Source organism: Triturus cristatus, chromosome 8, assembly GCF_964204655.1.
Source record: "Triturus cristatus chromosome 8, aTriCri1.1, whole genome shotgun sequence".
Taxonomy (NCBI): Eukaryota; Metazoa; Chordata; class Amphibia; order Caudata; family Salamandridae; genus Triturus; species Triturus cristatus.
Window position 1 is genome coordinate 171,270,456 of NC_140591.1, and position 14,010 is coordinate 171,284,465.

The window sequence follows — 14,010 nt, forward strand, 5'->3', positions numbered from 1 at the left end:
GCCATGCCATCCGATGTGGACTTGACACTACGGACTCGCTGGGTACGGCGATTTCTACCACGGTGGCGCTTCGACGTCACGCCTGGCTGCGGTCCACGTCCTTTTCAGGGGATGTCCAGAGCACTCTTATGGACATGCCTTTTGATGGCGCTCGCGTTTTTGGTGAGAAAGCGGACAGTGCGCTGGCTCGCTTCAAGGACTCCCGGGCTACGGCCAAGTCCTTGGGCCTCTCTGCCCCGCGGCCACAAACTTCCGCTTTTCGCTCCTTTCGTGGCCAAGGAAGGGGCACCTCCTCACGTCCGCCTAGCCACCGGCCGCAGAACCAGCCTGCACGCGGTCGCGGACGTGATTTCCGCCGAGGCGGTACTAGAGGACAACGCGGTCAGTCCACATGCACCCCGGCAGCATCTGCCTCTAAGCCTTCCTAGTCCGAGCTTTCAGGCACATTCCTCGCCAGTGGGAGGCCGGGTTCGCCATCACCTGCTCCACTGGCGTACCATTACTTCGGACAGGTGGGTGCTGCAAATCGTCCGAAGGGGCTACTCCCTCCCTTCGAGACGACCCCTCCAGCCATGCCACCGCAGCACCACCGTATCTCGGGGGATCATTTGAATCTTCTCCACGAGGAAGTTTCGGCCCTCTTGGCCAAGGGGGCCGTCAAGCGCGTTCCGAGCCCAGAAGTAGGTCGTGGTTGTTATTCCCACTACTTTCTGGTTCCCAAGAAGTGCAAAGAGGGCCTACGCCCTATCTTGGACCTCCGGAACGTCAATGCCTTCCTCCGGAAGGAAAGGTTCAAAATGTTAACTTTGGCTCAGGTTCTAGCTGCCCTAGACCCTGGAGACTGGATGGTAGCGTTGGACTTGCAGGACGCTTATTTCCACATCCCCGTCCTGCCGGCCCACCGGCGTTACCTGCGGTTCACGGTGGGTCAGGAGCACTTTCAGTTCACCATGCTCCCCTTCGGCCTTACCAGTGCCCCTCGGGTGTTCATGAAAGTGATGGCGGTGGTCGCAGCTCATCTGCGCAGATCAGGGGTTCCAGTCTTCCCCTATCTCGACGACTGGTTGTTGAAGGCGGGCTCGCCCCAGGCAGTCGTCTCCCACCTCCAGACTACGGCGGATCTCCTGCATTTGCTGGGGTTTTCCATCAACGTGCCGAAGTCACACCTGAGCCCCTCTCAGCAGCTCCTCTTCATCGGATCGGTTCTCGATTCGGCGCAGTTCCGGGTTCATCCACCGGAACAGCGGGTCTGGGATATACAGGCCCTGATTCCCATCTTTCGGCCTCTCTCCTGGGTTTCGGTCAGGCTAGTGTTGCGGCTTCTGCGGCTGATGGCCTCCTGCATCCTACTAGTGCATCACGCCAGGCGGCGCATGCGGGCTCTGCAGTGGGACCTGAAGTTTCAGTGGGCCCAGCATCACGGCAACCTGTCCGACCATGTCTTGATCTCCGAGGGCACTGCACAGCAGTTGCAGTGGTGGCTCACGGACCGCGATTGGGTCACGGGCAAGAGCCTCTCCCTACCGGAGCATGTCGTAGTGACGGATGCGTCCCTCCTGGGATGGGGTGGCCATATGGGAGAGGCGTAGATCAGAGGCCTCTGGTCTCCGGCGGTGTCTCGCCTCCACATCAACTTGTTGGAGCTGAGAGCGATCCGACTTGCACTGAAAGCCTTCCTTCCCTCTGTCCGGGGAAGTGTCGTGCAGGTGTTCACGGACAACACCACCGCCATGTGGTATTGCAACAAACAGGGCGGGGTGGGGTCGTGGACCCTTTGTCAGGAGGCTCTGCGCCTCTGGACGTGGCTGGAACACCAGGGCGTCACCCTAGTGGTTCAACATCTGGCGGGCTCTCTGAACGCCAGAGCAGACAAACTCAGCCGCCGGTGCATGATGGATCACAAATGGCGTCTGAACTCCGAGGTGGCGCAAGGTCTCTTTCAGCAGTGGGGAGAGCCTTGGTTAGATCTATTCGCCACCGACGAGACCGCGCAATGTCAGCAGTTCTGCGCGTTGGAATTTCCAAGGCGGCACTCGCTCAGCGACGCTTTTCGTCGCGAGTGGAGTTGCGGTCTGTTGTACGCCTTTCCGCCTATACCACTTCTGCCCAGAGTGCTGAAGAAGATCAGGCATGACCGGGCCCAAGTCATCTTGCTGGCTCCGGATTGGGCACGAAGTTACTGGTATCCCGAGCTACTCAGTATGTTGACCAATCCTCCGATACGTCTGCCCCTTCGGGAGGATCTTCTGTCGCAGCAGCAGGGGACGGTCCTTAACCTGAACCTGTCCAGCCTCCACCTCCATGCGTGGAGATTGAGCGGCGGCAGTTGATGCCATTTGACTTGCCTCCTGAAGTCTGTGATATCATTCTGGCAGCCAGGCGTCCCTCCACAAAGACGGTATACGCCTGCCGGTGGAACAAATTTGTGGCATGGTGCACAGCAAAGGCTGTGGATCCCCTTTCCGCCCCTCTTTCTGAGGTTCTCCTCTTTCTTCTTTCTTTGGTCCAGCAGGGCTCTGCCTTGGGCACCTTGAAAGGTTATCTTGCTGCCATCTCTGCCTTCTTACGGCTTCCTGATCAGCCTTCTCTTTTCAAGTCCCCTGTAGTTTCACGCTTTCTTAAAGGCATTACTCACACGTTCCCTCCTGTCCCTTTCGTAATGCCTCAGTGGGACTTGAATCTCGTCTTAACATTTCTGATGTGCGCTCCCTTTGAGCCTCTTCACAATTGTCCTCTTCGTCTTCTGACTCTTAAGACTGCTTTCCTGGTAGCCATCAACTCGGTTAGACGGGTGAGTGAGCTCCAGGCTCTATCGTCCAAGCCTCCTTTTCTATCTGTTCATCCGGACAAGGTTGTCCTTCGGCCTCGTCCTTCCTTTCTACCGAAAGTGGTGACCCCCTTTCATCTTGGGCAATCTGTCACCTTGCCCACCTTCTTTCCGCCTTCGCATCCTTCCAAAGAGGAAGAGAGGCTCCACCGTCTGGACCCAAAACGTGCGCTCTCCTTTTATTTGGACCACACAAAACCGTTCCGGGTGGACGACCAACTTTTCGTTGGATACGTGGGTGCTAAGAAGGGGAAAGCTGTGCACAAACGGACCATCTCCCGGTGGGTCGTTTTGTGTATAAAAATCTGTTATTCCTTGGCAAAAAAGGACCCTCCTGTTGGGCTGCGAGCCCATTCTACTCGGGCCACAGCGGCTACTACTGCTTTGGGACGGGGAGTCCCTTTGCAGGACATCGGTCAGGCGGCGACGTGGGCGTCGCTACACACGTTTGCCAGGCATTATTGCCTAGACAGCCAAGTCCGGAGGGATGGCTTCTTTGGCCGTTCTGTCCTCCAGGTCTTTCTGGTGTGATCTTGGTTCGCAGACCCACCACCGGGGTTGGTATTGCTTGGGTATCTATTCTAAGGTGAGGAATCTAACTAACGTGTTTCTTTCAGATGAACAAGTTACTTACCTTCGGTAACGATGTATCTGTAAGAAACATTAGTTAGTTAGATTCCTCACCGACCCACCCATCCTCCCCGTTCTGCGAACTGACATCTAGGGTTAAGGCTATCCTTTTCAGGGCCCTAGACTTTTTGGCACCAGTGTCGGTCTCTTGCATGGCTCTGCGTTCCTGAAAACTGAGAAGTTTGATACCAAACTTCTCAGTTTTCAGTGTAGCCATTATGGTGCTGTGGAATTCGTGATGACAAGCTCCCACCATCATATACTCTTAATGGCAGCACTTCACTTACAATACCTAAGAATGGACTTAGACACTGTAGGGGTACAGGGCTCATGCACCTGTACCCTCACCACTGGCATAGGGCACCCAGCCAGAGGGATGACTGATCTGTGCAGGGCAGTAGGGTGTAAAGGTACAGGGCCTCTAAGGGTGGCACAATAAGTGCTGCAGCCCTTAGAGGTCTTTCCTGGTCACAGTGCCCCGGGTACCTGTGGTACCATTTACCAGGGGCCAGAGATGCCAAATGGGTTATTTTGGGGGAAAGAGCACAGGCCCTGGGAACCTGATTGGCAGGGACCCAGGGCACACCAAGAAAAAGTGCATCAGTAGTCTGGCAAAAAGTGTGGGGGTTTACTGCAACAGAAACCCACTTTCCTACAATCTTCAACTAAACTGTCGTGGAATGTGACAATATTTACACTGTTTTCCACATCCCTACCAGACACTCGCATTGCCTGGTGAGGTCTGCTGTTGTGCATTTAAAAACTAGAAGTCTGGTTGCACAATGTCTCAAATGTGTCCTACTTAAGAGATGACAGATTTTTTATAACTTTGTTCCCGGTATGTTCTTTGTTACAGAAAAACCATGATAACTAAACATGCAAACTTTTGGGACAATGGCGTGAGTTTATTTTTCTTTTGTTTTTTAATTGTTTTTGCCAACATTTGTTTCCTAATTTGCAGAAATCAAGAGTGTACCAGTATTGCAGATCTCTTAGAAGTTGATGAATCCAGTTCACAGGACGAAGAGGTATTTCAGAACAGCTTCTTTGAACAACCCTGCAAACCCATCAGTAGGGATATTACACTGTGAACATGAATTGTTGTACATTCAGCTCAAGTTGGGTATTAGTTTGTGAGCCAAGTAAGAGGACTTAAAAAAAGGAAAAAAAAATCTGCAATGTTTTAAAAAATTGTTTTTCTACTTTCACCCACAGATTCCTTATGTAAACCCCTTCTCTAGTGCCAGTTTGATCTGGAACCTTCTTGTAACAATGATGAGTCTCAAGTGCAAAGCAGTCAAGAGTTGAGATGCGCATCCATACTGGTATGTGACGTTGCCGGTGCTTATGTGCCCGTGATGCCACTTCCTTTCTTTTTCACGCATCCACTGATGCTCGATCCAGAGCAAGCATGTTTTCTCATTCTTCTTTTTTTTAATTTTTTAATCTTTTTTTATTGAAAGTTCAATATAAAAACATACAACAAAAACAACTGCAGTGCGGTGCCGTATTCAGTATTACCAGGTAGTCATGGTAGGGTAGTACACTAAAAACAAAGCATAGCATAGGGTTCTCAGTACAATCACATATTCCATAGTTTTCATTGTATTTCACACATTAAATGGCCACATTGTCAATCAACGATAAGGGGGGATCACTGTAGGGGCTACAGGGCAAACCCCTACTCTCATTCCACGGGCCCCAGATTCTTGTCCATTTATGCGGGCAGCCCCTACTTTCGTATATTACCCTCTCTGCTTGCATACGCCAATCCATATCCGACTCCCGGTCAGAGTATCGCAATGGAGCTCCTCCCTTCTATGTTCTGGCTATGTTGCGTTTCGCTACCGTACAGCCCAGAGAAACCCACTGCTGCTCAGATCGGGACAGGTCCGTGGCCTCCCAAATATTTAAAAGACACAGCCGAGGGGAGACATCAATGGAGACCTTACTTATCCGGACCATCACCGACATAACCTTCCCCCATTACCTCTGTAATATCGGGCATTCCCACCATTGGTGTATGTAGTTGCCGGTGTGACTGCTTCCTCATGGACAGACCGGGGAGTCCAGTACCCCCATTTTGATCAGTACTGAGCTAGTATAGTAGGCTCGGTGGAGCAGTTTAAGTTGAATGAGTTTAAAGCGAGAACGGATTGCCAATTCGCGGGGGAGGTGAGGGCCTCCCGTCAATCGTCATCGCCTATATCTCTTATGTCTACCCATTTTGCACACGTTTTCTCCTGGGTATCTGGCATATTGTTCAGGATTTTACGGTAGTTTAATGAGATAGCCTTCTCCTGGAGATAGTCATCTAGGAGCCTATCCTCTAGGGGCGAGGAGACCGGCAAGTCCGTCCCCTTAGGAATCACTCTGCGAAGAGCATTTCAGGCCTGGAGGTATCGAAAGGTCTCCAACCCCCCCCCCCAACCCCCCCCCCCCCCTCCTGTAGCTGATAATCTCTCTGCAGGTCGGTAATAGAATCACCCCATCCGTCTTCCACATATCTTCGATTTTCGAGAGGCCAATCGGGTCCAATTTATCGAACCCCGGATGATCTGGATAGCACCCCCAGTCGACCAGAGTCAAGCACTCTCCATCCGAGAGCTGCGGTAGCCGTGTGCCATAGTGCGACTGTGGTGGAAGTTGGGGTGAATCTGGGTGCATGCTTTGCCCCACCATATAGTGTCCGGAGGTAATTACCCGATAGCATATTGTGCCTATCCATCCAATAGGCGGGGGCACCCAATGGTTCAGGACCACTAGTTGTGAGGCCCAGTAATATGATTTAATAGCGGGCAGGGCAATGGCGTCCTCATACCAGCTTTTTGTGAGCTTGGTGAGGGCAATACAGGGAGCATCTTGATTCCAGAGCAGGGTTAGCAGCTCAGAGTCAATGGACTGAAAATAATTAGATGAAACCAGGTGGGGTGTGTTCTGTAGGGCATACAAAAAACGTTGAAGCGCCATCACCTTATAAAGCAAAACCAAAGGGGATGATGGACGGAGTGTTGAACATTGCAAGCACTCACCCCCAGTCAACTGATGCCCTGGGTATGCCCATACGTGGGTCCCTTGCTCACTTTGCCACTGGATTCAAGCTAGCCTGGCTGATGACGGCTGATTAGCCAGAAACCGGTCCCAAGATGCTTGTTTCCGGTCCAGGGAAGACATGGCTTGGCAGTTCGGGCTGGACTGTTCCCATGAGGCACAGGGTCAGACTGATTTGCATATGGCCATGTCTGAACTGGGGTGGCGGAGTGAGCTAAAGAATGATGATGGATTAAACCCAGATCAGTTGACTGGGGGTGAGTGCTTGCAATGTTCAACACTCCGTCCATCATCCCCTCATCTTATAAAGGGCAGCTTTGCCTAACAGCGTAAGAGTCAGTGGTGTACATCCGCCCGAAGGCGGCGCAGAGGGGGCAAAAGATTCCTATCATGAAAAACAGAGAAGCCGAGTGTAATGTAGATACCGAGATACTGAAAGCCATCTGTAACTATCCTAGCTTTGCTGCCCGCGGGGAGCAAAGGGGGGTCTCTGCTCAAAACATAGATCAATGATTTATCCCAGTTAATGGTGTAACAGGAGTACTTTTGGAAGAGAGTAAAAATGTGTAGCACTCTGTGAATCGAGCAACGGGGCTCGGCTAGATAAAGCAATATATCATCGGTGTAGAGGGAATTCTTATCTCTCCATTTCACCGACCTGTTGAGTCCCCTAATGAGGGGATCCCCCTGTATCCAGATCGCCAGAGGTTCGAGAGCCAAATCAAATAACGGTGGCGAAAGGGGGCAGCCTGTCTCGTACCTTTTTCCAATGTAAAGGCCGCCGACCGACATCCATTCACAGAAATTCGAGCTAGGGGCTTTGAATACAGAAGATGCACCCAGAACAAAAACCGAGTACCGAACCCATATCTTTCCAGTGAAGCAAACAAAAAGGGCCATTCAGTCATGTCGTACGCCATTTTGGCGTCGAGAGACATAATTACGGCCTCCTGTATGGTGGAAGCCCGACCCAGAACCCCGTAAAGGCGGCAGAGATTCAAAGTGGTATTTGTGGCAGGCATAAATCCGGATTGGTCCGATGTATCAACTTGTTAAGATAAGGCGAGAGATGCAGAGCCAGGAGCTTTGCCAGTATTTTTACCTCCGGGTCCAGGAGGGAAATGGGTCTGTACGAACTACATTGCTCTGGGGGTTTTCCCTTCTTATGTATCACTACAATTGTCTCTAGACGCAGCATCTCGGGCAACACACCCCGAGACGTGCTTTCCTCATACATTCGTACTAGGAATGGGGCAATCGTAGAAGCGTTGGATTTGTAAAGTTAAATTGGAAGGCCACTGGGGCCCATGGCCTTAACAGACTGTAGCGCACCATTTGCCTTCAAAACCTCTTCGGTTGTCAAGGCGGAATCAAGATCTTTAACCTCCTGGGGGCCCAGTACAGGCAAAGGCAGAGTAGCCAGTTCTGCTGCCTCCTCCTGGGTGGATGAATGCGCAGTGTCATAAACCCATCCAAAATGGTCAGTGAATGCCCTCACAATTCAGCTGTATCCTGTATTGTCGCTCTCCCTTGGTATGTAATCTGAGCCACCCATCTATTGGCCATCTTTCTTTTTTCAAGCCACGCTAGCAATTTACTGGTTTTATCACCTATGTCTTACGCTATTGAGTAGCCCGATACTGGGCTCTTGCAGAGTCCTCTGCAATATCCCTATTCTCCTTCTGTTTTATGGCTAACTTATGCAAGGTGTCTGGTACGCCCGATACTACCAAATCGCCCTCAAGAAGGGCAATCTCTTTCTCCACCTCCTCCAGTTGCTTCCGTTTTTCTTTTTTATGACCTGCTATCGCGGCAACCCCACAACCCCAGATCGCGGTCTTGTATGTCTCTGAGTATTACATCCGAGTCTACAGAGCCGTTGTTATTGTCAAAGTAGTGTTTGGTGGCTTTTGCCATTTTGTCTCTTATCATCGGCACCTTGAGGTACCAGGGATTAAGTACCATTTTGTGACGAGTGGGGGGTGGCACACCTCCATAATATGTGAAAATCGGGGGGTGATCCGAGATGCCCCTGGGAAGGAAGGAGACCTCGGCAAACATGTGGAGTTGGGAGGCATTACCGAAGAGGTAGTCTATGCGAGATAAACTCCTGGGTACCCCAGAGTGAAAGGTATATTGTCTAGCTGTAGTGTTACAGATTCTCCAAATATCTATCAGGCCTAGTGCTCCTAGGAAGTCCGCCAGTAGTTTACAGGGTGGTTCCCCACGTTTAGGCGGCATCGATCAAGTTCTCCATTAAGAGCCACATTGCAGTCACCCCCCACCAGCAAGTCCCCTTTAGGCAAATTCGACATCGGCGGACCCAGTTCATGCACCGTGGGGGAGTTTAGTCTGAGGGGCACATCCTCCCACTGCCCCGAGACCGTAACAAATCTACCCAGTGGATCCCGCAAGACTTTTTGTATTTGGAAGGGGAAGGAGTGAAGTACCTGGATACCCACCCCTCTAGATCCCTTGGCATAGCCAGCATGAGCCACTAACTTATATCCCCATCTATTGAGTGCGCAATAGGAGGTTCCTTGTAAGTGCGTTTCGGAGTTTGGAAGAACCACTATTTGCCCTCTGCCTGCACCCGCAACTTAGCCGGGAAGAGCATCGCGAATTTCAGGTATTGATCGCGGAGGGCCTGTTTCACCTCCAGAATGGATCTACGTTTTTGTTGCACTTGGTAGGTGAAGTCACGGAAGAATGTAACGGTAGAGTTCTCAAATTTGAGCGGTGGGGCCATCCTTGCCATCTGTAGGATGATATCCCAGTCACGAAAGTTGAATATCCTTGCCAGGATAGGATGCGGAGGAGCACCAGGCTTAGGGGGGCCTCCAGGTACTCTGTGAGCATGCTCCACGAGAAGTATTTGGAGAGGGACCGGGGTTGTAGGTGGTTTTGAATTAAGTCCTCTACAAAAAGGTCTGTGGCTTGATCCGGCCCTCTCGGAAAACCCCAAAATTCGCACATTGTTTCTGCGTCCGTGTTCCTCATAATCCTCCAGTTTCGCCTCAAGGTCCGACGTTTGGGCCTGTAATCGCTTGACCGTAGTTTCTAGAGTCTTTGTGGAAGCTTGAAGCGTTACAACAGAGTCTTCAGTCGCCTTAACCCTGTCTCCCATTTTGCGGAGGTCGGTGCGAACAAGGGTGACTTCTGTCATCACTGTCAATCTTTTGTTCCAGCACCAAACGGACTTCCTGAATAGTCTCCATGATGTCTATTGGTGTCGGGGCTGCTTCATCGACTTGTTGCTTCGCCTCAGGGTCGCCATGTATCTCATCAGGAACATCTGGCTTGGTATGGGCTAATTTTGCCAACTGAGTCTGTCTGTAGCCCTTCGCCGTGGCCATTGAGGACGGACCAAGAGTAGAGGTAAAAACCTCGGCTGTTAGGGGTGGCGAAGGTGGAGACGGCAGAGGATGACTGTAGCCCAGGGCCAGGAGAAAGTGCGAATGAACCGTGAAGTGCCCCTCGATACACGCATTGTTCCACTATGGCAGGGGCCCCGGAGTGCAACCTCGATGCCAGCATTCCTCACAGTTACAACACGTCACTTGTGCCTGCCGTTCTGTACTTGCACCAGGTATGACTGATTCTGCAATGATATGAGGCTTTTGGTAGTCAGAGTAGAGCCCCTTAAGCAGCGCCCAGGCCTGCGATGCGTCCAGCCGCCTCCGTGGGACATGTGAGTCTTGCTGGCAACAGTCGCCTGTGGCGCACCCCGCAGTAATGCAGCAATAGAGCCTCAACTCTGCCCAACTTTCACCATGGGGGAGGAGCGCGATAATTAGCTGTGATCCCTGCTGACAGGCTGGAGAAAGGGCAACTCCCCGGGGCGTGCACAGACTGCCGAACGACATCACCAAAGCGGGGATGGGGGGATCCGGAGCCGCCCCCACTCGATGCAACAATAATGAAAGCAGCCCGGAAGCGTCCGGGGCAGTACGGAGATGTCCTCAAGCACCGGAGCCCACCCGGCACCTCCGCTAGAAGTAGCGGATAATTCCCCGAAGGCTTGCTGGAGAGGAACAGCTGAAACACAACAGGATCCTAGGCTTGTTACGGGCCAGCGAAAGGTCAGTGTAACCACCAGGGCCTACGGGCCCGTTTTCTTGCCGCCGTGTTGGCGTAGATGAGTGCCGAGCAGCGTCGCGGCCAAAGCTCCACCTCCCTCCGGCGCACTACCATGGCGTCGATATCTTGGGCTGGGCCGCCAGATTTTCATCGCAGTTAGACCAGTTGACTCCCAAGTGCAGGGGGCTCCCAGTCGGCACACGTAACTGGGTTACAGGATAATTGTGACGGATGGTGGGTAAAAGTCACTCAGACGGCAGCCGGAGCTCTAAGCAGGTGCGGCCATCGTGGGTGTTGGCTAACCACGCACCCTATCTCTCGTTCATTATTTTACATTTTTCAGATTTTTCTTAAAGTGAACATGTGCCCTGCAAAATCTTTGACCATCAAGCCCTGTGACTTCTGAAGAAGCAGATGTCCACAACAGACCCAAAGTGACCATATTTTGTGGCTATTCACAATCAGCAGTACTTGAAATTCAGAGAGTGTGCTATCTTTTTGTGAAGTGGACTCACTGCTCATTCTTTTACCGCCGCTACCCCAAAGCCACTTTGGCCCGTTATGCATTCATAAGGGTTATGGAGATGGTGATTCATTTGCACCCCCTCACAGCCTCAACAGTTTCCAACCTCATGGTTGATCTCACTGCATTTTGATATTCAGATCTTCAAATCCCACACTTGACACTTACAAGAGTTTTATGTGATTCTCCCCAAAAATCTCAATACTTGCCCCTTAAGCTCTAAGGCCAGCGGCATCATCACAACAATGTCTCATTATGATTCTGTATTTATACTGCACTCTTTCGCCCTCTTCTTGCTTGCATTTAGTTCTTTGAAAGTGCCTGTGTGTTGTCTATTTTGCCTGTTTCCAGTAAGTCTCAGATTTCACCTTGGAAGACAGCTTTTCTTTGACAGACATATTGGAAAGAGTGGTTGTAGTTTTAGATTTATCTCTTGCTTTGGAGGCAAAGTCTACAGACCCCCCTTATTAGAGTGCTTCACCCGGGCCAATCCGGTGTTGAGCTGGTATTGCCCTTTTGCGAGGCGCTGCATGATTGATTGTTAGGGCCATGGTCTAAGCCAGAAACTGGTGCTCCTATGGCCCTTTCTATTGTCCACAAGTACTGCCCTACCCCCACTGACCCTGACCTCTCGTCATTCTCCTTCTGTAGGTTAATGGCTTCATCCATCTGCATAATGATTATTACTACTGGTGCTAACCAATGGATCTGATAGAGATTTCTAGCTGCAGATTCCCTGTAAGTTTGGTTGTTCTTTCACAGACAGTTCTGTTTGGTTGTACTATATGATGTTGTGTAGCTTTGTCTTCAGGAATCTGTTATTGCCACCAGTGTCCTTTTTGGAGTTCCTTTCTTCAGTGGTGATTTTAGCTTCTTTTTACTGCAGTTGCGTCAATTCTTTGGATACACTGCGTTTGGCATATTATGCACAGGAATTGTTCCTGGCACTTGCTTTCCCCTTTCATTCAGGGCTTACACGTGACTTCCCTTTTCTTCCCTTTAGTTTTGATGATTTCTGCTTTTTGTGGAACTGCTATTCCTCAACTTAATATATTGTTTTTATTTCACTTGCCTTTCCTTTCGATTGGCTTTTTCGTTGTTCGTTCAAAGTTTTGGACCTTATGCTTTATGCAGCTTCTATTCTCGATGGGACTTTTTTTTTTTTTACTACTACTCGGTGTAGGAGGCTGGTATAGTATATGATATACATTTAAGTGATGCACATTGCACTCATCCAGGGAACCCTTGTGTTGATTTTAGTGGTCTTTGATAACCTTTTAAAGCTCTCAAAGTGGTAGCTGTGAAGAGCAGTCTTTAGGCTTATCTTGAAGGAGTGTAAAGCAGCTTGTTTTACCACATTTAATTGACAGTGTAGATTAGATGAAAAAGAACCACACAGTGTATATAAAAAATAAGTCCTTATGCCACAACACAATTACTAACACATTCAATCAATAAATCTGGGAATTGTAAGCATGCAACTCACCAGTAAGGGTCTCAAGGCGCTGGGGGCGGGGAGGGGGCAGCTCCGTTGAGTCGAAGAGCCAGGTCTTGAACTTCTTCCTGAAGATGTTAAGATGTTCAAGGAGGGGGCGCGTCTGAAGTCGATCGGGAGCTCGTTCCAGGTCTTGGCTGCGATGTAGAAGGGCCCTTCCGCCCGTCTGGCTCTGCAGAAGCGCTGAGTTTTGGCGAGGTCGGTGGATTGGAGGTTTCTCTTGGGTGCGTGGAAGGAGATTCTCTTGTTGAGGTATTGGAATCTGGTGTTGTGGAAGCATTTGTAGGCATGAGAGAGTAGCTTGAAGGTTACTCTCTTCTTGGCGGGGAGTCAGTGGAGCTCTCGCAGGTGTTTGGTGATGTGTTCCTGTCGGGGGACGCCGAGGACGAGTCTGGCTGCGGTGTTCTGAATGGTCTGAACTTTGCGGAGCAGCGACATGTTGATTTCTGCGTAGAGGCCATTTCTGTAGTCTAGTCTGCTGGTTATGAGTGCGTGGGTGACGTTTTTTCTTGATTCGAGGGTTATCCTTTTGAAGGTCTGGCAGAGGATGCGAAGGGTGTTGAAGCAGGTGGAGGCGACGGCTTTGACTTGTTGGGTCATGTAGAGGGAGGAGTTGAGTACGATGCTGAGGTTCTGGGTGTGGTCGGTGTGGGTGGGCTGGCAAGGGCGGTGGGCGGTCTGGCGAGGGCGGTGGGCCACCAGGTTGTGTCCCAGGCGATGGGGGAGGGTCTGAGGACAAGGACCTCTGTCTTCTCCAAGTTCAGCTTCAGGCAGCTATTGCTCATCCAGGTTGCGACGTCCTTCATTCCTTCCTGAAAGCGGAGCCTGGTGGCGATGGGATCCTTGGTGAGGGAGAGGATGAGTTGGGTGTCATAGGAGACTATGTTGAGTCCATGCTGTCTGACAATGGCGGCGAGGGGCAGCCATGTAGATGTTGAAGAGCGTGGGGCTGAGTGACGATCCCTGAGGCACGCCGCAGTTGATCTCTGTGGGTTCGGAGAGGAAGGGTGGCAGTCTGATTCTTTATGTCCTGCCGGTGAGGAAGGAGCGGAGCCATTCAAGGGTGGTTCCCGTCGCCAAAGAGTCTGGTGGCAAGTGTGCGGTGGGAGACGGTGTTGAAGGCATCGTAGAGGTAGAGTAGGATCGGGGCCGAGGTGTGGCCTTATTCGAGGAGGGTGTGGATGTCGTCTGTGGCGGCGAGTAGGGCGGTCTTGGTGCTGTGGTTGCTTCGGAATCCGGATTGGGAGGGGTCGAGGATGGAGCTCTCTTTGATGAATTTTGTTATTTGGTCATCGACTGTCTTCTCTGTGGCTTTGGCTGCGAAAGGCAAGAGAGAGATGGGTCAGTTATTCTTGAGGTCCGAGGGGTCTGCCAAGGGTTTCATGAGCAGGGGTTTGACGTTTC

At 51.1% G+C, this 14,010-nt stretch overlaps 1 protein-coding gene across 3 annotated transcripts in view; it reads left to right on the forward strand.

Moving 5' to 3' along the window:
* The window catches only part of BRWD1 (bromodomain and WD repeat domain containing 1), a 2,304,433-nt gene that overhangs the window by 1,891,353 nt on the left and 399,070 nt on the right, over positions 1-14,010 (forward strand). For all 3 annotated transcript variants that reach the window (XM_085621250.1, XM_085621251.1, XM_085621252.1), the window contains one exon: positions 4,419-4,485. In XM_085621250.1, the coding sequence (XP_085477376.1) occupies positions 4,419-4,485 (67 nt within the window). The remainder of the gene's footprint in view (positions 1-4,418; positions 4,486-14,010) is intronic.